General features: G+C 35.1%; 1 protein-coding gene across 1 annotated transcript in view; it reads right to left on the reverse strand.

Moving 5' to 3' along the window:
* Positions 1–27,206, reverse strand: part of CBLB (Cbl proto-oncogene B) — a 211,273-nt gene that overhangs the window by 17,140 nt on the left and 166,927 nt on the right. Inside the window, exons 13-17 of the mRNA XM_082840327.1 lie at positions 18,800–18,946; positions 15,442–15,539; positions 15,195–15,326; positions 12,467–12,607; positions 5,263–5,382 (exon numbers count right to left, since the gene is read on the reverse strand). Of these exons, the coding sequence (XP_082696453.1) occupies positions 5,263–5,382; positions 12,467–12,607; positions 15,195–15,326; positions 15,442–15,539; positions 18,800–18,946 (638 nt within the window). The remainder of the gene's footprint in view (positions 1–5,262; positions 5,383–12,466; positions 12,608–15,194; positions 15,327–15,441; positions 15,540–18,799; positions 18,947–27,206) is intronic.

Below are 27,206 nucleotides of genomic sequence, written 5' to 3' on the forward strand. Positions count from 1 at the left end.
TATGCACCCAACATAGGAGCACCTCAATACATAAGTCAAATACTAACAGCCATAAAAGGGGAAATCAACAGTAACACATTCATAGTAGGGGACTTTAACACCCCACTTTCACCAATGGACAGATCATCCAAAATGAAAATAAATAAGGAAACACAAGCTTTAAATGATACATTCAACAAGATGGACTTAATTGATATTTATAGGACACTCCATCCAAAAACAACAGAATACACATTTTTCTCAAGTGCTCATGGAACATTCTCCAGGATAGACCATATCTTGGGTCACAAGTCAAGCCTTGGTAAATTTAAGAAAATTGAAATTGTATCAAGTATCTTTTCTGACCACAACGCCATGAGACTAGATATCAATTACAGGAAAAGATCTGTAAAAAATACAAACACATGGAGGCTAAACAATACACTACTTAATAACGAAGTGATCACTGAAGAAATCAAAGAGGAAATCAAAAAATACCTAAAAACAAATGACAGTGGAGACACAACGACCCAAAACCTATGGGATGCAGCAAAAGCAGTTCTAAGAGGGAAGTTTATAGCAATACAAGCCCACCTTAAGAAACAGGACACATCTCGAATAAACAACCTAACCTTGAACCTAAAGCAATTAGAGAAAGAAGAACAAAAAAACCCCAAATTAGCAGAAGGAAAGAAATCATAAAAATTAGATCAGAAATAAATGAAAAAGAAATGAAGGAAACGATAGCAAAGATCAATAAAACTAAAAGCTGGTTCTTTGAGAAGATAAACAAAATTGATAAACCATTAGCCAGACTCATCAAGAAAAAAAGGGAGAAGACTCAAATCAATAGAATTAGAAATGAAAAAGGAGAAGTAACAACTGACACTGCAAAAACACAAAAGATCATGAGAGATTACTACAAGCAACTCTATGCCAATAAAATGGACAACCTGGAAGAAATGGACAAATTCTTAGAAATGCACAACCTGCCAAGACTGAATCAGGAAGGAATAGAAAATATGAACAGACCAATCACAAGCACTGAAATTGAAACTGTGATTAAAAATCTTCCAACAAACAAAAGCCCAGGACCAGATGGCTTCACAGGCGAATTCTATCAAACATTTAGAGGAGAGCTAACACCTATCCTTCTCAAACTCTTCCAAAATATAGCAGAGGGAGGAACACTCCCAATCTCATTCTGCAAGGCCACCATCACCTTTATACCAGACAAGGATGTCACAAAGAAAGAAAGAAAACTACAGGCCAATATCACTGATGAACATAGATGCAAAAATCCTCAACAAAATACTAGCAAACAGAATCCAACAGCACATTAAAAGGATCATACACCATGATCAAGTGGGGTTTATTCCAGGAATGCAAGGATTCTTCAATATACGCAAATCAATCAATGTGATAAACCATATTAACAAACTGAAGGAGAAAAACCATATGATCATCTCAATAGATGCAGAGAAAGCTTTCGACAAAATTCAACACCCATTTATGATAAAAACCCTGCAGAAAGTAGGCATAGAGGGAACTTTCCTCAACATAATAAAGGCCATATATGACAAACCCACAGCCAACATCATCCTCAATGGTGAAAAACTGAAAGCATTTCCACTAAGATCAGGAACAAGACAAGGTTGCCCACTCTCACCACTCTTATTCAACATAGTTTTGGAAGTTTTAGCCACAGCAAGCAGAGAAGAAAAGGAAATAAAAGGAATCCAAGTTGGAAAAGAAGAAGTAAAGCTGTCACTGTTTGCAGATGACATGATACTATACACAGAGAATCCTAAAGATGCTACCAGAAAACTACTAGAGCTAATCAATGAATTTGGTAAAGTAGCAGGATACAAAATTAATGCTTAGAAATCTCTGGCATTCCTATACACTAATGATGAAAAATCTGAAAGTGAAACCAAGAAAACACTCCCATTCACCACTGCACCAAAAAGAATAAAATATCTAGGAATAAACCTACCTAAGGAGACAAAAGACCTGTATGCAGAAAATTATAAGACACTGATGAAAGAAATTAAAGATGACACAAAAAGATGGAGAGATATACCATGTTCTTGGATTGGAAGAATCAACATTGTGAAAATGACTCTACTACCCAAAGCAATCTACAGATTCAATGCAATCCCTATCAAACTACCACTGGCATTTTTCACAGAACTAGAACAAAAAATTTCACAATTTGTATGGAAACACAAAAGACCCCGAATAGCCAAAGCAATCTTGAGAATGAAAAACGGAGCTGGAGGAATCAGGGTCCCTGACTTCAGACTGTACTACAAAGCTACAGGAATCAAGAGAGTATGGTACTGGCACAAAAACAGAAAGATCAATGGAACAGGATAGAAAGCCCAGAGATAAACCCATGCACATATGGTCACCTTATCTTTGATAAAGGAGGCAGGAATGTACAGTGGAGAAAGGACAGCCTCTTCAATAAGTGGTGCTGGGAAAACTGGACAGCTACATGTAAAAGTATGAGATTAGATCACTCCCTAACACCATACAAAAAATAAGCTTAAAATGGATTAAAGACGTAAATGTAAGGCCAGAAACTATCAAACTCTTAAAGGAAAACACAGGCAGAACACTCTATGACATAAATCACAGCAAGATCCTTTTTGACCCATTTCCTAGCGAAATGGAAATAAAAACAAAAATAAACAAATGGGACCTAATGAAACTTCAAAGCTTTTGCACAGCAAAGGAAACCATAAAGAAGACCAAAAGAGAACCCTCAGAATGGGAGAAAATATTTGCAAATGAAGCAACTGACAAAGGATTAATCTCCAAAATTTACAAGCAGCTCATGCAGCTCAATAACAAAAAAACAAACAACCCAATCCAAAAATGGGCAGAGGACCTAAATAGACATTTCTCCAAAGAAGATATACAGACTGCCAACTAACACATGAAAGAATGCTCAACATCATTAATCATTAGAGAAATGCAAATCAAAACTACAATGAGATATCATCTCACACCAGTCAGAATGGCAATCATCAAAAGATCTAGAAACAATAAATGCTGAAGAGGGTGTGGAGAAAAGGGAACACTCTTGCACTGCTGGTGGGAATGTGAATTGGTACAGCCACTATGGAGAACAGTATGGAGGTTCCTTAAAAAACTACAAATAGAACTACCATATGACCCAGCAATCCCAATACTGGGCATATACCCTGAGAAAACCATAATTCAAAAAGAGTCATGTGCCAAAATGTTCATTGCAGCTCTATTTACAATAGCCCGGAGATGGAAACAACGTTAAGTGCCCATCATTGGATGAATGGATAAAGAAGATGTGGCACATATATACAATGGAATATTACTCAGCCATAAAAAGAAACGAAATTGAGCTATTTGTAATGAGGTGGATAGACCTAGAGTCTGTCATACAGAGTGAAGTAAGTCAGAAAGAGAAAAAGAATTACCGTATGCTAACACATATATATGGAGTTTAAGAAAAAAAAAAGTCATGAAGAACTTAGGAGTAAGACAGGAATAAAGACATAGACCTACTAGAGATTGGGCTTGAGGATATGGGGAGGGGGAAGGGTGAGCTGTGACAAAGCAAGAGAGTGGCATGAACATATATACACTACCAAAGGTAAGGTAGATAGCTAGTGGGAAGCAGCCGCATAGCACAGGGAGATCAGCTCGGTGCTTTGTGACCGCCTGGAGGGGTGGGATAGGGAGGGTGGGAGGGAGGGAGACACAAGAGGGAAGAGATATGGGGACATATGTATATGTATAACTGATTCACTTTGTTATAAAGCATAAACTAACACACCATTGTAAAGCAATTATATCCCAATAAAGATGTTAAAAAAAAAAAGATGTGGTATGTATGCAGAATGGAATATTACTCAGCCATAAAAACAAATGAAATAATGCCATTTGCAGCAACATGGATGGACCTAGAGATTATCATACTAAGTGAAGTAAATCAAAGACAAGTATCATATGCTATCACCTATATGTGGACTCTAAAATAATGATACAAAGTTATTTACAAAACAGAAACAGATTCACAGACACAGAAAACAAACTTATAGTTACCACAGGGGAAAGGAGCAGGGAGGGATAAATTAGGAGTTTGGGATTAGCAGATACACACTACTATATATAAAATAAACAATAAGGACCTACTGTATAGCACAGGGAACTATATTCAATATCTTGTAATAACCTATAATGGAAAAGAATCTGAAGACGAATATATATATATATTCAGTTATATATATATATATATATATATTCAGTTATATAACAATCACTTGGCTGTACCGCTGAAACTAAAACATCATTGTAAATCAACTATACTTCAAAAAAAAGTCAAAATACATTTAATGAAAAAAATACTGATATAGGACAAAAATCTACATAGGAAAAACTTCTGCTGTTCATAATTATGAGACAAATGTATTTTTTCAGTTGCTCAAAATATGTGTATGTTCACCATAACACAGATATCGGCGACTCTTCCCTCCTCCCTTCTACCCCTCCACTCATCCAAGGAACATGTGCTAGGCCCTCTTCTAGACACTTGGGGATAAAGCAGTGAACCAAACCACGTGTGTATATTCAAAGCAGTACTCTAGCAGATGAGACAGACAAGCAAATAAATGAATGAAAGGTGCTATGAAGAAACATAAAGCAAAAGAGGGGGATAGAAAGTGACTGTGTAAAGTAGGGGGAGCTATTTTAGATATGGTGGTCGAGGAAGACCTCCCAAAGAAGCAAAGCAGCAACATTCCATTAATAATGGTTATGAGTACGACTTGTATTTACTAAAATGGAACAAGCTTCTACTTGATGACTGGCAGTAGAGCACTGCATGATAGCCCTAAATAAGCTATGAAAATGAATAGTTTGGTGCTAATACTAACTCTAAAGAGATTTCTTCCTTTAATGGAGAAATAAGAGAATGCAGCAGTTCGGTATATAAAGACCTCAATCCCATTTCTCATATCTGATAAGGTAAAACAAAAGTTAGAGAATGAATAGATTTTGAATCACAGAACATGCTTTACTGACATATCAAAGTTAATATTAAGGCTTAATGTTTTCTTTTCTGTGGGACAATTTTGTAGGCATTCCTCTCATAATACATGCTTTATAAGCAAATGCAATGGTGATAAAAATACTTTCATAGGCTGGCGGTGCTCAATTATACACTGAATAAAAAGGTGCTCCGAAAAGCACCGTACAAACATAAGGTATTATTATTACTATTATTAGCCAACTCACCTGAAGATGAAGGAAGCTGATCATAGTCCTGTGATGTTCTGTTGGATTTGACATTTTCACCTGGTAATCTCCTAGCAGGAGGCAAAGGAACCTGGCCACTTGCTGGATCAAAGAAGGGATCTTAAAAATAAAGATAATTTTCAGATTAAAACTATTATCTCTGCTAACTGGCTGAAGAAAAAAAATAGAAATTCTCTATAAAGATCAACTTCTGAAAATAAAACATTTCATGACTGATAGTACCACTTTCTAATTTGCATATTTTCTAATTTATTCATCACTTGCTCAAATATGCTTTTCCCATTTATTCCTAATTAATACACACTACTAACTTTGTAGTTTTCAGATCTCTTACTTGATGGTAAAATTGTTGATGGTAAAAACTGCTTCTAATTTTAATTTTCTGTCCCAGTCTGTCCTGTACAATGAATAGAAACTGTTGTCAAAGAAAAAAATGGGTTTTGAATTTTGCCTGTAAGAATATTATATCAGTTAATCTGTCTAAGCATTAGGCAGACATAATCTGTAAAATGGACCGGACATTTGGGATTTGTGAGGATTAAATGAATTCATGTCTATGAAATCTCCTGTACATATAATGTGCCTTTTAAAATACTACATTGAGGGCTTCCCTGGTGGTGCAGTGGTTGAGAGTCCGCCTGCCGATGCAGGGGACACGGGTTCGTGCCCCGGTCCGGGAAGATCCCACATGCCGCGGAGCGGCTGGGCCTGTGAGCCATGGCCGCTGAGCCTGCGCGTCCAGAGCCTGTGCTCCGCAACGGGAGAGGCCACAACAGTGAGATGCCCAAGTACCATAAAAAAAACAAAAAAAAACAAAAAAAAAACACTACATTGGGCATCCTATGCAAAAAATTGTTAGTTGGCTCATTGGACAATAAATTCAATTATTAAAAATTATGCTATTATTAACATTAAGGTTTGTATAAGTAGTAAAATGTGTTGTTTTTTTTAACCACCTTGACAGAGAGGGAGAATCTGAAATAGTGAAAAATATGAATTGCAGACAAATTAAAAATTATTGTACTTCTTAATTATATTTATTAAAAAGAGAATAATGGCAGAAGCTAATGGCAGAGCTAATGGCAGAAAAAGATTGTATCAGTGCTACTATATTAAATCATTAGGACCATAAACCTACCTGGTTTAAAATCAGTAGTATATGAGTTTAAATCCATAGAACTGATTCATTTTCTGAGTAGATGAACATTACCTCTGCAACCTTTGGTTCACTAATAATTTATCATCTGCCACCACTGCCATCTCGGGTTCCTCTGTTTTCCTCTCTCATAACACTTTCTTTTATGTCTGCCCGTATCTCCAAAAGTACTGTAAGTTCTTTTCAGGGCAGGGACCTTATCTTACTCAATTGTTTGAATTGTATCTCCTAATAGAAACACAGTACCAAGCATACGGCTTGCTAAATAGCCTGCACTTCACAAATATTTACCTTTAACTACCCAAATTAACTCATATTCAGATTTTTCATAAACTCAAATTCTGTGAAATCTGTATTGCTAACATAAGGCTAAAATTATAACTATTAAAGAAGACCTGATAAATATTTCATTGTTTTAACTTCCATTTGAGTTTGATATTAAAAATATGTAACACTTTGATTATTTGAGAAGGAAATACATGCCTATTTATATTAATTTTGACTAGTTGAAGTCATTATTTCCTTCCCCCTATTTGCGTACAATAATTATCTCCAGCTTTGCTGGAGACTTTTTATTTTTTAACCTAAGCAAGGCTACTTAATTTGCTTTCATTAATTTTGAGATTAAAGTAAGTCTTAGATTCTGAGTTTTCAATAATTGAAAAGTCAATGGTTCAGCCTCATTAATTTTGTTGAAACATTTTAGGAAAGAATAAGAAGATAAATCAAATTCCATGCAACAAATGTTAGTCTTTTGATTTGGAAGGCTAACCAAAGGAACCAAATGTGGTGATTTCTGCATAAATTTAGAAATTTCCCAAAGATTTACAGCTAAATTTTCAATAAAATTTACTTTCAATTCTTGTTCATTCTAAAACATCACTGATATAATATTAGGTCAGAGAAAAGACTGTCTTTTATAATTACACTTTTTTATTTCCTTAGGGGTAAATTTATAGGTTTGTTAGATATGCTATTTCTTATCATCTATTTATTTAAGAGTAAACATTAGATTCTGGATACATTATTGAGTCATAAATAGAGTACAAAATATACAGTAGTATGATATTGCTCCATTAATCTGTTGCACCTAAAAGGTCACTAGGTACGCTAAAAATATTACCAAAAATAGCACGAAATACTTAGTTCAGTTCTGAACCACTAAAATGCTTCATGTTAAGTTTGGCTACTGGTCAGGTATAGGGTAAACTGGGCTTCTGTAGCAAGTTATAAAGTTGGAAGCATTCCTGCTTCGATGGGAAAAGATATTATATATAATACAATTATTACAGAGAGTACAATAATTACCAAATTTGAAAATCAATAAAGTTTTTAAAAGTAAATTCTTCAAAAATTCCTTAAAGTAAAATTTTATATCCAGACTTAGGATTAAAACATACAAATTGAAAATGCCATAGCCAATGTACCATTTATATAGTAATACACGTTTGAGAAATGAATGAATGAATAAACACGATGGGTAGTCCACTCTAAAAAGCAAAGTACAAGTGCCTGTGATTTACAGTATGGTAATGCTAAATTGAAAAATTTTAAGACTTATTTTAAGAGAGTATTAAAAACTAAGGAAACACTGGGAGGGAAAGGTTTGCTAACTATGAAAGAAGTGGGGAAATACGCATCAATCAAAATTATGCTGTGTAAGAAGGAAACCTATCAAGTGGTTATCTCTGGGAAGAGGCATTATGGAATTTTCTTAATTCTTTTTTTTCCCCCACTATCTAAAACACTTCCAATTTTTTACTCAAGCATAGGAAAAGAGGCAAATAAAATTGAACAGTTAAAACAGTGGCATATTTCCTCTGGGGCTGTCCAAAAGCCATCTGAAAGATTTATCAATTATTCTGAAAATTTTAAAAGAATATCAATGCTAGATCTAATCGATAGAAGAGGATTTGAAGACCTATTTAAGGTGAGACAAAGCTCCTCACTCTTTAACTCACATTCATAACACCCCCATATGTAGTGATCTGGTCACTGATCAAGTCCTCAAGTGCTAGAGAGCTCACTACCCCTCTGAGATATAAGAAGTATTAATAATCCAAGAAGCTTCTTAACAGGAATGAAATTTCCACTCCTAATTCTTCTCACTGGTCAGTCTTTGTCTCAGGAGACATGGAAGAAATCTAATCAATCATTCTTTTACAAATACTGTGGTTGAAAGCAACTCTAATACATACTCAAGATCTTCTTTTCTGTCAGTTAAACATCCTCAGTTCCTTTAATCTACCATAGTTTACATGGTGTGATTTTACTTCCCTTTCCCATCCTGGCTGCAGTCCTCCAGATATAGCCTAGCCCCGGGTTTCTCCAACTTGAGCATGCATCAGAATCACCCCCAAAGGCTTATGGAAACACAGATTGCTGGGTCCTACTCCCAGAGTTTCTGATTTAGTAAGTCTTGGGTAGGTCTAAAGAATTGACATTTTTAACAAATTTCTAGGTAGTGTTAATGCTGCTGGTCTCAAGACCACAATTTGAGAACCACGGCCCTACCCATCAATCCTTCAACACCTGAACACAGTAGTCTCCACACTGGCTGAGCCTGGGGGAGGACCTTGCCTCACTCGATATCTGATTTGAACTCTGTGAGTGCAACCCTCAGAGGGCATGAGAGTCCCTGGTAACTACGTCATGAGTGTGCTTCATAAAGGTCACAGTCAACCAAACCCCTAGAAACCCTTTCCAATAACTGCTACTAATGATGCAAGTTTTCTTTGTATTTTACTTATGCAACTGCATTTCTGGATCCCGTGGAGAACCTTCCTTCATCTCTAATAAAGTCAATCTGGCTAGCTTTTAGAGTTGAATTGTGACTTTAAGATTGGATAAGGACTTCAAAAGAGATTCCAGGTTAGAAATACAGTGAGAAAAAGGTTCAGTAAGGGCTGCCAAATACGTTGTGTATTTTGTGCACTGCACAAAGACATGCAGTAATGGGACTGAGCAGACTTAAATACAGCCTTGGCTTTGTTCCTGGAGCACTGGCCCTGGCACAAAGCAGAGGGAGGGGTGCCTATTTCAACCCACCAACACAAAAGAAATGCCTTTTTGTAATTCGGACAAAAGCACATATATGCTAGCAGTAGCCCTGGGTTTGGAGACAGCAAAGTGTAAAGCTTTTTTTGAGGACTCTTCAGGTTTTGTTAAGATATGACTGGCCTGTCCAGAGTAGATGGCTCATGTACAGCAGTGGGCATTACTATTTTGCCAAAAGAAATCTTGCATGAAGGCCTAAAATAGAAAACAGATAAAAGCAGCATCAGAGCTGTGCCCCTGCTTCGCTTCCCCCGCTTGATCATACAGGAGTCCTAAGGCTCCTTTGCAGAAACACAGGACCCTGTAGTTTGAAAACCACTACTATAGAGCAGCCACTGGGCTATAAGGCTGGGAAGGTGGACCCGACTCAGGTGTGCAGGGCACTGAATGCTGGAATAAAGAGGTAGGTTTGAGTAGGTATTTAATACAACATCATGGGGATATCCAACCTTTGTCTTTAATTAGGGATAATGACTTCCTCAAGGAAACCAAATCTTCATAATGCCAGAAAAGGCTTATCATTACACTGGACTAAAATTTTACAGATTAAACTACAGTGAAAATAATAGCAGTAAAGTGCTCATATAGTCCATTTAAATTTAGCAATCACCGTTGTTTACCTTGTATGGTTCTACAGCTATTAAGTTAAACTTTTGTTTAGCATTTATAGAGTATTCTTTCATGAAGTTCAGTTCAGCATGAAGAACTGCTTTTGTAAATTTTCTATTACACTTCTTTAGACAGCGTAATGTGTTGAATACTTTGCAAAATGATACAGTCAGGTGCTTATTTAAAGCTGAAAGAAACTTTCATGTTCTACGATATCATTATGTTAAGAAGAATTAAAATATTTCTTTTGAAAAAGATGTGGTCTATACATGTGGCTTAAAATTGAATAAAAACAGTTGACTCATTGGATCTCATAAAGGATCTGACAACAGACTAGAAATTTGTCCAGTTAATTATATGAGACTGGAAAGGGGGGAAAAGTTGCCATTTGTTTCTCAGAAGTATTTATTATCGAGGGATATCAACATTACTTGAATGGAATTAGAATACTTCCATGCATAAAAGGAGTTCAAGAGAGAGCCAACAGGTTCAAATGACCCTACTCTGGTCCCATGTTAGCCTCACACCACAGGTTAAGGATAACTGCTACTGAGCCTACCTGGCAGCCAAGCAAAGCTATATATGAAATAAAACAGTTTATACAACTTTCATTCTAATAAAAGGGGGCCTTTTTATTCTGAAGTGACTTTTTTAGTAATCTTGAGAAAAAACTTTTTGAAGATGTTTACAAAAGCAATATGAACAATGAAATGATGATAAAGAACTGAAATATTTTACAATTAATTCATTTGATAAAAACAGGTTAAAGTGTTGTGTTTGTGTAAAAAAGTGTAAGAATTAAGTCAAGCCTGGAAAGCTTGACTTAATTTTAAAAGAAGGTACTACATTTAACTTTCATTTAATGGGGCTTAAATTACATATATAAAAGGTGATAGGTACCTTATAGGAATCTGGCTAGAAATTATCCAGAAGTTTGCCTTGGGCAAGGTTAAGTTTACTAAGATTTAGAGATACTCATTTTTTTAAAAAATTTTATTGGAGTATAGTTGCTTTACAATGTTGTGTTAGTTTCTGCTGTATATATTCATTTTTAAATGTTAATTAAAGTCCATGTATAAAACAAAGATTTGAATAAGTATAAGTGAAAAAGATAGCAAAATGTTAGCGTGTATATGTAGCTATATGAATAAGAGCCTAACAATTATCCATGCTTTCTGCTTGGATTAGAAGGGTTATGAACCTTGCGCTTTGACTGGTAGCATTCAGTGAATTAATCTGATCCATGGGGGCAGGGAGGCATCTCACAGAGCGGGTGACACAGAGGACAATTCAATATTTACTGACGAAAAATTATTCCTTGAAGATAAACTACTTTTAGAAACTGAAGCTATATATTCCAAGTTATATGTCTATAATTTTGTGGGTCATATCTACAAACTGCCTCGAACTTCTGAATTATCAAACCAAATGGAAAAAAATGAGAAAAATGTTAAAGGTGAATGATAATGGTTAAGATTCCCAAGTTTTCAAAGAAGCATGTAGGTGGCCAAAGGACAAAGTGAGCACTCTTAGAAGGCTTTCATGATTTATCTCATACACAAATGTAAAGCAGTTGTTTAAAAAAGAAAATCTTTACCCTATGTTTAACCAAACCAAGTCGAGGAGGCAGACATTTCAGAGTACAGATCACAGTATCACCAGTAGGACTGACGGGAACAATTAATATCAGCAGATTCAACATAACTGAATTTTTTTTTTCCTGATAATTCTGACTAGTGGAGTGGATGGTTTATTAAGTCTTTTTATTTCCACTCCTCACTTGAGTTCTTTTTTAAAAACTATTAATTTTTCCTTGAAGACCAATAATTTTAGTAGATACATTGAGGCGTTAAAAATCAAAACAGTAACAAAACAATAAAATGCAGATATTTCAGAAAAACATATCTATTAATGTTACAACAATATAATTTACCAAGATATTATGTTTTTGAATAAAATTATGACCCTAAAGCATATTTAGTAAAAATTTTTAAACACATTATTTGAAAAAAATATTGCACTCAGAATTAGGAGCAAGTCTAAATGTGTCCCCATCACTTTTAGCCCAAACACAGAGCACTTCTGGTTCTCACCTTTTGTAACATACAGGTGTTATTTGATAATCTCTTCAGCGCCATTTCTGAATTATATGATTCCTTGTTGCTTTTGCCATTTTTATAATCCTTTTGCCATTAAACCAAACAATTGACAGACAAACCTATCCAACTGCTGTTTTCCCCACCCAGGGATTTTTCAGCTTGGGAGCTAGAAACCAATGAATCACTAATGCTTATTTGACAGTATCATCTTAGAAATATTTTTGCTTTCAGTGAAAAGGTTTGCTTGGTTTTTCCCTCCTACCTGAAGGAAGGAGGAAAAGGTCCTGTCCTGAGGATGGTCGGCTACTGGAGCCAGGAGGTTTTGAATGTTCAATGAGACTATGCCTTGCGGGAGGTGGGGGAGGTGGGAGGGACGGGGGGAGGGCATCAAAAGCATCTTCACCTGCATTGAAAGAAAGGTCAGTTATCAACAGCAGAACTTCATTAATCAAAACAAAGTATCAGGCAAAAATAATGATTTTCTTTTGCTGCTTATAAACAACTTCACCTCCAGTGTTTACCCAGCAGTTCACTGACTTTGTCAGTGGGAGCTGATTATTTTCTAGGAGGTGTTTGGAGAGAAACACAGACACACAAACACACGTGTGTGCATACAGACTTTTTCGATCTCTCAGCCCTTTCTATTAAAAAGCAGTATTTCAGGTTATGAAACAGCTTATTATTCACTTGTAACCTTTATAATATTAAGACATTGGAGGTCTAAACTAAATATATTACAGATCACATCATCAAAACAGAATTTTTGTGTAATAATAAGAGTTCACAGCCTCTAATTAGAAAATCACACTATGCACAAAAATTTAATGTCACAGAATAGTTTAGATTATCTTTTAAAAGTTTGCTCCACGGCATTTTAATTCATTTAAACTAATGCTCCGTATATTTCATTGTCAAAATATACAGAAAATGTACCTGCAGTAGAGGAATATGATCTTTTTCTACTTACCAGATATCTCTAGGGAGAAACAGTTAAATATATCAATAGAACTACCTCTTGTGGTGGTCGCAAAGCTTGTTATTTATATTTGCATAGTTCCCAACTTCAGTAGCTGTAGAATACTGCAGTATGCTTTTATGTCTACTTGTGTTTCCCCTGCCACGTCTTACTATCCTATTCATATTTTCCCTCATCTTGATTCTTTAAAAAATAAAATTGCAGTGTATGTATTTTTGTAAGCACTCACAAATACTTTGTGAATGAAACAGGGTATAAATACCTACATCTTCTAGTAATAAAAGTTCTCATGGATTTAAATACATTGACTTAAATATAAAGGTATACTTAAATATAAACGGTTTCACCACTCATCCAGCTTGCCTTGCAAAAAGTATTCAAAATTTTTTCTCTAATGATCATCAATATTTTTCTAATGTAAAATATATGAAGGTATAGGAGAGAGAAAGAAAGAGCTTTGTTATCATTCCAACCTTCAGCTATATCCTACATTATCTCATTTATTCAAATCCTTTATCAGCCCCTAAATGTCAGGCACCATGCTAGGCACATGGGTAATGTGAAGATCAAAATCATAAGTCCTCGACCCCGAGGAGCTTGGATTCCACAATGAGACCTAAGAAAAGTTCACAGAAGACTCACAGGCGAATAGGTCCCAGAGGGAGAGAGAGATGCATTGTAAGAGGGAAGAGGAATGCAGAAAGTGGCATTCAGCAAGGTATTACCAAGAACAGGAAGGCCTGGGATATCAGGGTCTCAAAAACATTTGTTCATAAAATACAGGGATGGTGTCTACTAGGCAGAGTGAATAGCATAAATAAAATATGAGATGTACATGAAGAGCCAAAGGAAGGATGAGTTAAAAAGGTTGGAACATTTATCTGCATTGTCCAATATGGTAGTAACTATCCACATATAGCTATTTAGTTTAAATTTAAATTAACTAAAATTCAGTTCTACAGTCACACATATAGGTCTTTTATGTCACCACATAAAGTTCTATTGGACAGTGCTGATCTAGTCATAAAGACTTGGGTGATAGGTCAAAAACAGCACACAGGAAGAAGTGGAAGAGAAAAAGACTATAGGTAAAGAAGGAAGTTGGGAGATGCTTGTAATCCACGTAGGTGAGAGTAAAGCACTGAACTGAATGTCTTGCTCCTGCAAGACATTCAACTGTATAACTGGAAACACCAGTTTATGGGGAAAAAAAATGGAGAGGTTCATTTCTAGTAGCCTAATGATTCAGATAAGCTTATAAATGAATCTTCATTATACATTATTTTATGCTATGGTGACTCATTATTGTGAAGCCTTAACTTGTGAAGGTTTCTTAATTGTCCTCCTCTAAAAATAGGGTGAGAAGCTTCCTACCTAGAATTAATGAAATAAACAGACACCTGCACCGGCCAATTCTAACATAAACACACACCTGTGTGTACCTTCACACATGTACACATACACACACATTAACCGTACTTCATGGTAAAATTTGAAACAAAGAAACTGAGATTCTTTGGATGTGTTCTAGTTGCAGTGATTATAAGACAGAATTTATTTTCAGCTCTCTACAATAAAATATATAATTTCCCATAATGTAATTAGCTAAGTGGAAGTGGGTCATTTTATATTGAAAGAAAAAGGAAGTACGCATTCATTAAGAATTACACTTAAAGAAAATCTCAGATGGATACTCCAAATCTACTAGAACACAAGCACCTGGGGGAATGAGCAATGCCCTCGTAAGGTTTTGTAGACTGCATTTAGTACATGCAGAGACAACTCGATAAATCCCTAACTGATGCCAGCTGTTTACACCACGGCTTCAGTCATCTAAATGGAATAATGGTCACATGAACCGAGAGCCACTATCACCCGGAGATTCCATTCGAATTCAGACAGATTCATAACCTAGTGAGTCTACACTGCACTGAACTAAGAATTCTGATAATTCAGATATTAATTGGAAGAGGTGGCAGGGAGGCTTGCTTGAAATTGTTTTAAAGGTTTCGACCTAATGGAGGGATGAGAAGATCATAATCAGAGGGCGTCCTGTTGAGTGAAGAACCATGCTTTGGATTGTCCCGAGTTGGAGGCCTGGCAGGTGGTAATGGCACTGGATCAGAGGCTGAATCAAAAACATCTCCTAGAGGATAACACAAAATCTTAATGTATTTTCAGTACAACAATGGCATGGAATTTTGCCTTTAAATTCTGACCATTAAGACATAGACTACAAAGAGAATATGTCTTATACATACCCTTTAAATATATGCCTAACTCAGGGATGTTTGATTTCTTCATCTCTGAAGACGTACCGTGTGTTCCATTCAATATGCAGTGACCGTTATCACAAGACCTAAAGCAGAAATCAAAGGACAAAAATCATGAGGATAATTACTTTCCATTTAAAAGTCATTTGGGGGTGGGGAGATGATGGGAACTAGCAACGCTGCTCATGTAATAAAGTTAGGATATAAATATAATTAATTTCCTTTTCTAGAGAAAGTAAAGTAATATTATCTAGATACCTGAATACTTTTACAAAGCAGAAGTAACTATTCCATGGAAGACAAAGGTTTTTTTTCTTTTTTTACGTGAAACTAAGAATCACAAGGGCCACAAAATTGCTGATACCCTAAACACACCTGTGGAATTAACATATCATTTTGGAAGATTTCAATATTACCTTATCAAGGTTTTGAAGAAGAAAATGTAATATGCAGGCAAAAAATATGTGAAAGTCCCAATGACATCATTACTGGTTAATGGTACTTAACAGTATATTTTTATTTCTGTAAGTTAAGCTTTCCTTATCATAAACTAGAGCCTGTCAAGGAAGGAGAATTATTAAATATTCAGAAAGTCCATTAAAATTCAGATAGGCATATTCAAAGACCTAGAGTCTGGAGTATAATTTCACCACTGCCATGAACAAAACTGGCACTTCTGACAACTGTGGAGAAATGACTTTAGCAAAGGCCTTGGGTACACAACAAATATTTTAATCTGGGTGTCCGTAAAAGGATAATACTAAAAAAAGTGTTTTTTTTTTTTTTTTGCGGTACACGGGCCTTTCATTGTTGTGGCCTCTCCCGTCACGGAGCACAGGCTCCGGACGCGCAGGCTCAGCGGCCATGGCTCACAGGCCCAGCCGCTCCGCGGCACGTGGGATCCTCCCAGACCGGGGCACGAACCCACGTCCCCTGCATCGGCAGGCGGACTCTCAACCACTGCGCCACCAGGGAAGCCCTAAAAAAAGTGTTTTTATTGTTGGTATTAATGCTTTCGAATCATACTATGAATGTAACGCACAAATCCGGGGCACAGGAAGGTAGCAGCAGGAAGAGAAGGCACGGAGCGTATTTTGTCTTCAGAATATAGCTGTGTAGCAACTGACTATCTGCTCACCAAGTTACTGTGCTCACAAAGAGCTACAGAAGGCAGAGTTTATATTTTACTTTCCCCTGATTTACTCTGAATTCTTGGGGCAAAGTAAAAGTACATACATAATGGAGGAGATATTGGACATTTGAATAGTTATTGCAAAGTGCTTCATCTGAAATTCATTTCCATTCTCTCTGGTGGCCACATCTCTTTAAGGGGCCAGAGATGGTTCATTTAAAAATAGTTATCATGTATTGAATTTTCATAGTAATGATGGACTTTTACTGAAATGGAATTATTCATCTAGGAATAATATGGTTTATGAATCTATGAATAATATGGTTTAACTTTCTCCATATACTGACAATTTAGTTCTCCTGATGTTCCAAAGAGAGGAAAAACACAGAAGGAAAGGATGTGTCTAAGTTTAAAGAGTGCTTTGTAGAGGACCTAAGAAGATACTTCATCCATTGACTTTCAAGAACAAATTAGACAGAAAATTCACTCCAATTAAGATTAGGGATTATCAACATTTATTACTTCTCTGTAACTGTAGAAAGATGGTAATGGTGGTCATAAATCAAATTTATTTTCAGGATTTGGGAGGCCTGCCACCAAAAATGTCATCCAGTATGATGTGACAGTTAAAATTTAAAGTATTAAAATTATACCACTCACTTATCCAGTGGTGAAAAACAATGCGAGCCCAAGGAGACCAAAAAAGCTCATCTTATTTCAGTTTTTAAAATTACTACACATTTGTAAGAGCCAAGGGAACTGAAAATTGTAAGAATTTATACTTGATGTAAAGGAATAACTTTTTTCTCTAATAACAATAGTAGACATTTGGTTCTTCTAACATAACAAATTATTATCTCAGTTATTTCTCTGTCTTCTCAATGTTACCAACAAATGTTCTAAAGACCAGCAATCAGCAAAGAAAGGTTTGGTTCTTGCTTTGAAATATGAAGCCCTGGACAGCAAAGTGTTAATAACCATGGTTAATAATTCTGCATAGTGTTGATAATTCTAACCTTGTAACTCACTAAGGCAGATCTCTGGTTTAAATGGAGTTTTGCTTCTCTTTTCCAAGTACTGCAATACAATACTTGAAGAAAGGCATTAAAACATTTTTTAGACTTTTCATCTGAAAAGAAAGGAACACTCCACTCATAAAATGCTTTCTGTTGATTGACTTGACCTCAAAAGGAAATGGCACACTAAGTAAAGATGACATAGATGACTGAAGTGTTAAATAGCTCTCCTATTCCTCAGTCAGTAAAGAGATACTGAAAGGCAAGAAGGCTGGGCCACCAGCAGTAGCTGAGCCCTCTTCTGTATGTGCCAAGCAGAGCTCCAGGGATGTAATTAGACAAAGAAAACTGGAGCTCAGAAAATAAGTCTGAAACTGAGATTTGACTTACTGAGTACTTCATATATGTCAATTAGATTTAAAAAAACAAAAATAATACTAGATTATGATTTACTAATTCAATTATTTAAACACAGAATTGTCCTTCTACTTAAAGACAAACTAATGTTTCAATACACAACACCCATTTTCAATAACTCCTATACCTCCATGGGGCTGCCACTTCAAAGACCAAGGATGTCTCTATAACAGTGAGAATAAACAACTGACAAGAAGAAAACAGAACACAATTCCTCACATTCTTGTTTGATCCAAGGAAAAGTAAAATAGTACCTGATAAAAATAGCTAAGGGAAATAATTTTTTTCAATTCTTCAAGATCTGCAAATCAATATAGATTATACTAGTCCTTACTTCATGAAGAACAATTCTAAGGAAGGTTGGTATAATACCTTATTTTCTAAGCACTAATTTTTCTTCATGAGATATGTGCTTAGAACTGATAAAATGCATTGAAAATAGCTTACTGAAAATTCATGAATTAATCACCACTATATGTAAGCTACAGTAAAGTTTTACTACAGTACAATTTGTTTTTTGGGGAGAGGGGCAACCAATTATTCCATTAGACTTACCAGTCAACTAATTTAGTCAAAGGACTTCCTAGTTAATAGAAATCTACATCTTTTCATTTTCTCTGAAAGGCCACGGAGGAAAATAGTATTATAGGTAGAGGAGGCTTTGAGCAAGAAATCAAGGGTTTTTATTAAACAGATGTGATTCAGTTGTTTAAAAACAAATGCCATAAATGATAATGCTTACTGCAGACGTGAGGTGATGATAAATGGCCCATATTCTTACCTAGGAGGAGGTTTTACATTATGACAATGAGATGGTTGTGAATTCAGGGAAACAGGATGGGATGAAGGAATCTTGTATTCATCGTCATCTTCCTCTACTGGGTCTCTTGTTTTCTCTGAAAGGGAATTTGCTAATGGACCAGTACACCTACCAGAGGGGGAAAAAAAAAATCCAGTCTAGTTTTAGCATAATAATTCAGGACAGGCAAGTCTGATGTGACATATTCAAATCAAAGAAACTACTTTGTCACTTGTGTTCATTTTTCAATTACAGGGTAACATCAGAAGGGCTGTTCTTATACTAAATACAAATTAAAAGGACTTTTAAAACTCTTGATGAAATAAGAGTTTTCATACTTATAATTTTAAAATGGCACAATAAGAGAAGCTAGTAACCTGTCAAATAAAATAAAAAGGTCCTGGAGTTGTAAGTGAATGCATAAAATTATTTACACCAAAGCTATTAAAATATTAACATTTTGTTCCTATTTAACTTAAATTGGTAAATTAAGATGATACATATGCAAGGTTATTTTATATATTAATGAAGTATTTATAGAAAGTTCAACTGTCTCTTAGGAATATAACTTATAGTTGAAAAAATCCAGTTAAGTGAAACAATTCTTTCTCCTGTGAAGTTACAATTCAGATAGTTGTTGTTGGGACAAAAATTAACAAAGATCTAACAATGACTGGAACAATCAGAAGTAGATAATAAGAGAACTTTATAAGTCTTTAAGGTAGAGGCCATTATTTTTATGGCTTAAATTCCCTGGCTAAGTAAAAAAGAATGCAAATATGTAAAACAATTACCTAATATCAAAAGAAATTCCCAAGCATTTTACTCATCCATTGAGTAAACGGACAAAGCCAATTAATAACAAAACGACAAAAACGTACTTTTTTTTTTTTAACAGTTGTTGCTAATGGAGTTTATCCTAAGCTGATGCCAGTGAGAAACACCAAAGTAGAAACACACAAACCTACCCTGACCAACTTTAGGACAACCAACCTGTTTGCAGGACACTGGAGGTACATATGGATCCAAACCTTGTTTTAAATCGTGAACCTCAAGACAAATCTGTTTCGTTAAATTTTTTTTTTTTTTTTTTTTAATATTTGTGACTGCAATTTTGAAGCACCTTCTGTAGAGGGAGCAAGAGGCCTTTGGTATATGAACCATCAAGCCTGAAAAAAACTTTTTCATTTTTATTTCTCCTAACTAGTTCGAATGAAAAGAACTTTAAGGGCTTTTCTCTGTGCCCACTGCAAGAAGACATTTTGAAAAACCTAAAGGTTTTCAAATTTCAACTATATATCTGAGTCTCTAGGAAGTTCAGAGATGAAAGAAAAAATCTCTCCTAAGATTTTTCAAGTGTGTTTTTATCTGTCTTTGAAGACTTTTTTCAATACCGATTTTTGAATTCTTGTTTGTTTGAGCGACCCTGGAATTCAAATGACAGTTTATGGTGAAATGAAAGCACAATGATACAGTGACAGGAAGTCCACTGTCACCACCCAGAGCACAAGCTAATAACCTTATTAATAACTTAAGGGTTACACCTACCATGGTGTAAAACCTTGGAAGATGTATATCCCAAATGAAGGCCAGTGAGTACACGGACTGCAAAATGGTGATCTGATGGGAATTACAGCAGGGATTTCAAACATTAGCTTTTCATAAATTCTTATAAACATGGAGATAAATTTAGCTAACTCAAGGGCCAGAGTGGGTTCTGTTAGCAAAAGAAATGAGAAAAATACACATCCTTTCTATGTCCTACTATATTGTCATGTACAAGGAATTTTTTTTCCTTTGCAATTTAAGCATATACTGTATAAAAGAAAAAGACTTACTGACCAAATATTCAACAACCACATCAATGTCAGGAATGTTCTATCTGCCTGTTGCAGCTTAGTTCCAAAGATTTAAGAGTTTTCAAAGAAGCACTGCACTATGACACAAGAATGCGTGATTTGTGAAACCACATTTGTTCTGGCTGATTCTATATTTTATCTTCAATGATAAAGAATTTAATCAGGGTAGCTTCCCCCCTACTCTTTAGCTTTGCTGCAAATCAACAGATGAAGTATCCTGAAGAAAATGAAAAGCAAAGCTTATCTAATATTTTATGGAATTATAGGGGCTTACTGCTAAAACTTACTAGTCGCAGGTAATTAGCTTAAATGGATTTTAGTGAATTATACTAGAAGTGAAGAAAGGCTTCGAGTGGCATTTGTTGCGTATCTAAATCTGAAAAAAAAATGCCTAGATATCTTATCACCATTTTAATACAGTTCTAAAGAGTCATATTTTATCTTATTATATTTTAAAGCAAACTTTTTATATTAGTATAATATTCTAGTTAAAAATAAGCCAATTTATAAGAATATCATTCCAGTGCACTTTACTCAATATTATACAAATTTTTATACAAAATTGATCTTATTCAATTCTGAAGGGGAAAATAAAAGCAATTTCTATCATGTAAAAAAGGGAATGTAAACTATGAACTTCGGGTGGTTACGTATAAATGTAGGTTCATCATTTTTAACAAATGTACCACTATGGTGGAGGATGGTGAAAATGAGGAAAGCTAGGCATGTGTGGGAGCCAGGGGTATATGGGAAATATCTGTACCTTCTCCTCAATATTGCTATGAATCTAAAATGGCTCTAAAAAAAAAGTCTTAATAAAAAAATAATAAATAAGGAAGGTACAAATAGATGAAGAATTTGTATATAAAATACCAAAAGGGAAAACTCAATTTATGTAAATAATTACATTATTTGTAATTACATGCGGGATTTTTTTTTTTCCCTTCACAAACTCATGCAAAAAGTAGGTTCAGTTTTACTTGCAACTAGATAAGTGGTAAAAATAAAGAATTTTCATTAGCAATCATGTATGTTTACTTTTGGTAGTGGAGAAAATATCTCACGGGACATAGGAAAATGTTCAGTCATTGATTTAGCTCATGGGAAATTTTTAGGATACCAGAGGAATAAAATAGATCAATTTTATTTGGCTGGTTCCACGTTAAAACTGCCACGTAAACCATCCCACCATTTACACCAGTACTTCATTCCCTTTATATTATCATCAGACATTCACAGAGTGTTCTGCACTGCGGCTGTCATTCCTGAATGAATACACTGGTAATGCACAAGGACACATAGTCTTAAAGATACACAGCCATCCTCCCCACAGCCTTCGCCTCTTGTTAAATTCAATGTGTGTTATTTAAACTTTAATGAGGAATACATCCACTATCTGCATGTGCACACTTGAAACAAACCAAGAATACATTTTCTAATGCTCTTCTTAATTAGTGATTTTTGCATTTTGAAGATGAAGGCTCACAGATACAATCCTCTACAGCCTTCTACATTCCTGGTGTGAGAGGCATATGATCAGAGGCGTGACCTTCTGCATATCCCACTGGCTTTTCCTACATAACACACCTCAAACATTACCCTTACCAAGTACTTTTCTTTCCTTCATTTGAGCAATTCCTGATACCTTGATTAGTTCAACTTTTCCAGAAATAAAGCAAAGTAGAAATACCCATCTTTACTGTCTATAGATGAACCTCCTGTGACATCCCACAAAACAGTAATTTTCTTTGAACTTTAATCTTTTATATGTATTTGGTAAGTGTTCATACATTGACAGTGTGTTTTCTATATATTCATCTATGTCTTTCTTCTATTTCTGTCTAATTGCAAAATGCTTAAGGGCAGACCCTGAGTCAACCAAGGCCTGGCATGGTGTGTGTCCCACGAAGCACTCACAGCTTTTAGACAAAAAGAACAAGAGGCTATTAGAGAAATACATGACCAAACTGATACGGGAAAGAAAATCATTTTTAGGATACTTTCATAATGTAGAAAAATATTTTAAATATATTATGTTGCTTGCCTTCTACATGTAAAATCTTATTTAATAATCTCTGAAAGCAAGGCTTTGAAAAATATCTTTTATTAAAACCGAATCTTCAGAGCCTGCCATATACATTAGTCCATATTTCTTGTACTAACTATCCTAACAGGCAAAACACCCAACTTCGAGAAATCATAGCCCAGAGAAGTGGTAACACAAAATCTAGCTGTATGTGAAATGAGGATTGCCTGTGTGCCACCTGTAAGCCATTTCCCCAGCATCTCAAGAGTGGGTTTTATAAATATACATACTAATTTTGAGGATTCTTTCATGACATCCAGAAGAATCAGTGTGGTGTATTATTAGCCTGAATATAAGCTTTAATTTTAAGTTTTCACTTATAGTTTAAGTATAGTTTATACTTTAAGTATAGTTTTCACTGACTTGTTTTTAAGCTGGAGAAATAAATTTGAGGTTAATTTTTAAGTTAACTTATTCAAGGGCAATATTCATTTCTAACACTTTTAGAGGACTGCTTTAGAAATCAAAAAGATAGATGTTGAGGAAACTCTTTTGTTTTTGAGAATCTAATTTTCCAATACATGTTGAACATTAAAGACTTCACGGTGATATTAAATGTGGCAGTACTTATAATCGCCAATAACTGGACACAACCCAAATGTCCCTTAGCAGAGGGATGGATAAACAAACCACAGTGTGTTTTACAATGGAATACATACTCTGAGCAATAAAAAAGGAACAAACTATTGATACTCTTGACAACCTGGATGAATCTCAAATTCATTGTGGTAATAGAAAGAACCCAAACTCAAAAGGCTCTATACTATATGATTCTATTTATATGACCTTTGGGAAAAAGCAAAATTATATAACACAAATCAGATTGATAATTTCCAAGGGTTTAGGGTAAAGTTGACACAGGCCTGGGGGGTGTTTTTGGAGTAAAGGAACCGTTTTCTATCTTGACAGTGGTAGTGAATACATGACTGTGCGTTTACCAAAACTCATAAAACTGTACATTAATAAAGCAGGGTGAATTTTACTATATGAAAATTATGCTTTAATTTAACAACTGGAAAATTTTCATTTTAAGGTTGAAAATTCATTTTAACTCATTTAAGATACTGCAGATTAGCATCTTTCACAAACAAATATGCTTAATATCCCTAGTGGCCTTCAAATAACTTATCTAATTCTATTTGAGCCTACAGAGAAATGTGGACAGAAACAAGGAATGCTTGAATATGGTGGAATACGTCAAGATGCTCTCACTTAATGTGAAAATAGAATCTCATTCTAACCCTATGCATTTTCGATGAACAGATCAATATGTTCATGGAGAAGTGGAGAATATATAGCAAATTATGCCTCTATGGGACAAAAAAGAGACAGTATAAGGAACATAATTTAGATTGCATATTTAAATAGAATCCAATGGCTCACAATTATTTGTGTAAGGCTACCTAATTATTTGTGATCATAAATCAGTTGTATGGTAAATTACAAGTAACAGATTTGTCAGACTAGTGGGATTAGTGTTAATATCAGTATTCATCTTAGATCTTAGTCAGAGAAAATGAAAGATTAGTGGAATTAGTTGCATTCCCACACCCAGATTATAGCCATCCGCCAAATGCCATTTTCCCACAAATGATGAGAGAGGGATTCTATCTGAATTTAGAAATTATAATACTAAAATAAAAAGGAGAAAAAAAAAATAATACCCATAGTATTTATTTTGTACCCTTTCCACACACCATTTCTCTTTCTGTTGAGACTAGTTTAAAATGATATGCTTGCAGCCCTCAACTCTTGTCATCAGTGTGTCAACAAGCAGGTTCTAGGGATTTACCACAAGACATTAGAAAACCTACGTTAGGATGGTCAAGCTGCTTCACGGGAGATTTGAACAAAATTTATAAATCAATAAGAATATGCAGAAAAAATAAAGTCTGAGTTTCAAATACTGAGTCACATCAATAGGTCAAAACCAAATGCACAAACATTTCTACATGATACACAATGAGAGAAGAATGCCATAGTGATCATAATGAATAAATTGAAAAGATGGACCCATCCCACACTATCCCATACACATCATGTCAGTTGTAACTTACAAAGGACTGCCATCTTCAATAGTAGTTCACCTTTCTATCTACCCAAGGTACAACAAGTAAAACTAGTGCAACATCTTGACAAATCTTGAAAATATTTTAAGGTATTTGAATGAAAGCTGGTTCAAAAATTAACAAAAGAGCATCACTGTTCATTCACTAGGGTTAAGAAAAGAGTAGCTCTTAATTACAGCTTGATCTTCCATTTAAAGTTCTCTACCATATTTTCTTTAAATCAATGAAATTAATTTCTTATCATTGAATATAAACAGGATTCATGTAAAACTGAAGTGTGTATTGTCTATACAAACCCTCAGGTGAACAATAACAGAACATGTTACCCTGCTCTTTTGCCATTATGCATAAACAATGAAGCCCGGTATGCACAGTATGTAAGATGAAAATTTTCCATCAAGCTTCTTTCTCTTAAGTTTTTAAAAATTACAATGTGATGTTTGCCTTAATACTCCTGTGGCATACTGCTTTTATCTCTTCTTTCTGTTTTTCACTCCCCAGTCAAAAACAAAGCAAAACAAAACAAAACTTCCCTTCTCCCATGAATTTGACCACCATTTCAGTCAAACTGGTCTAGTTTTGTCTTTTGCACTTTTCTATCTACAGACCATTTTGGCCACTATTTATTTAAAAACAACCACTCTCACATACACGCGGGCACAGATGCTGATGCTGTTTGGTGGTGTGGACCTCTTAGATCACTCACTGGAAGGTGGCAGTAGTTGAGGGTGCATTCACAAATCCACATTTCTAGTTTGTTTTAGATTATGATAATAGATAATGTTTATTATAATTTTTACCACACAGAAATGTTCTAAATACGTTTTCTACAATATCAACATTTCAGGGGTAAATGATATAGTTTTTAAGGTGATATTTTCATATATAAGTTCCTATATTAGAAAAAAACTTCTAGGATTACATTTATATGTCTAAGAGTATAACAAATCTAATTAAATTTGGGCACTGGTCATGTAGAAATCATTTTATCAGCTTTAGATAGTACCTACTAAAGTATTTACTTGAATATAATATAAAGGTGAAACCTTAGATGGTATGTCCAATTGTCCCCTCAACATCACTATTCGGATGTGTGTGTAATCGGCACCGAAACTCAACAGATCCTTAAGTCTTAATTTTACCACCCTTGCCCCCTTCCCACCCCTGCCCTTCTCCAATTTCCCTCCCTCTGGTAAATGGCACCAACCCATTCACCCAGTTTCGTTAAGCAAAAACCTATATAAAAATCAACCATCCCTATTTATTGTACCTCACAGACATCTGATTTATTAACAGGTACTGTTGGGTCAAAATACAACCCAAAGTGGACTGTGTAACTCCATCACCATCACCCCAAAGCCCTGACCACCTCTTACTGGTTCACCACATCAGACGACTACACTCTCCATTGGTCTCACTTCAGCTGTCCTAAAGACAATTCATGTAGCAGCCAGTGACCCTCTTTAAAAACACAAACCAGCATCATGTCATCATGTTGATCAAAACCTTCGATGGCTCCTAAAACTAACCAAACCAAAGTTCTTATCATGGCCTTAAAGGCAATATACGATTTAGCTCCTATATACCTTATTCAACCCCAGCCCTACTGTCCCTCTAGCTGTTCTCCAGATAAGCCAAAGGGATTCACTTGCCTCACTGTCTAGCTTTTATGCTCTTCACCTAGGCAGTCTCATGGCTTGCTCCCTTCTTTCAGGTTTCTGTTCAATATTACCTTTCCTAATGACCTCATCTGAAGTATAAACCTCCCTATCACTGAGTATCCCTTTCCCTGCTTTACTTTTCCTTCTAGCACTTACCACTACCTGACAATATACTATGGTTATTTGTTTACTTGCTGTTCTCCTTAACTAGAGCACAAATTCCAATGAGGATGGGATTTTATCTTGTTCACTCTGACTCTCCAGTCAGTACGCAACTGAATGAAAACAGGATAGTTAGGCAAAACCTGGATACTCTATTCACTGAGCTTAAACTATTAGCACCTTATCTGTTTAGAAAAAATCTATAACAACGATCAACACCACCACCTCCAACAACAAAACACCCTTTTTACAAAAATATTAAGTAATATTGATTCACATGTATTTGAAAGTTTAAGATTAATATGTCAAAAGTACAAAAGGTCCATTTCTAAAAGACAAGGAACAAGAAAAATATTCTTCTAAAAAATGACATTCCTCAGCATTCCAGAACAATATCTTACCTGAAGTAATTATTCCATTATTAGAGTAATTCCTTTGCTTATTGGCCAACATCTTGTGTTAAGTAAAGTAAGTAGTTTTAACTGTTTCAGGTTTCATTTAATTTTGAAAAATCAAATTATTTCAAGATAAAAATAATTTAGTAAAAATTGA

This window comes from Leucopleurus acutus, assembly GCF_964270905.1.
Source record: "Leucopleurus acutus genome assembly, chromosome: 5".
In the NCBI taxonomy this organism is placed as follows: Eukaryota; Metazoa; Chordata; class Mammalia; order Artiodactyla; family Delphinidae; genus Leucopleurus; species Leucopleurus acutus.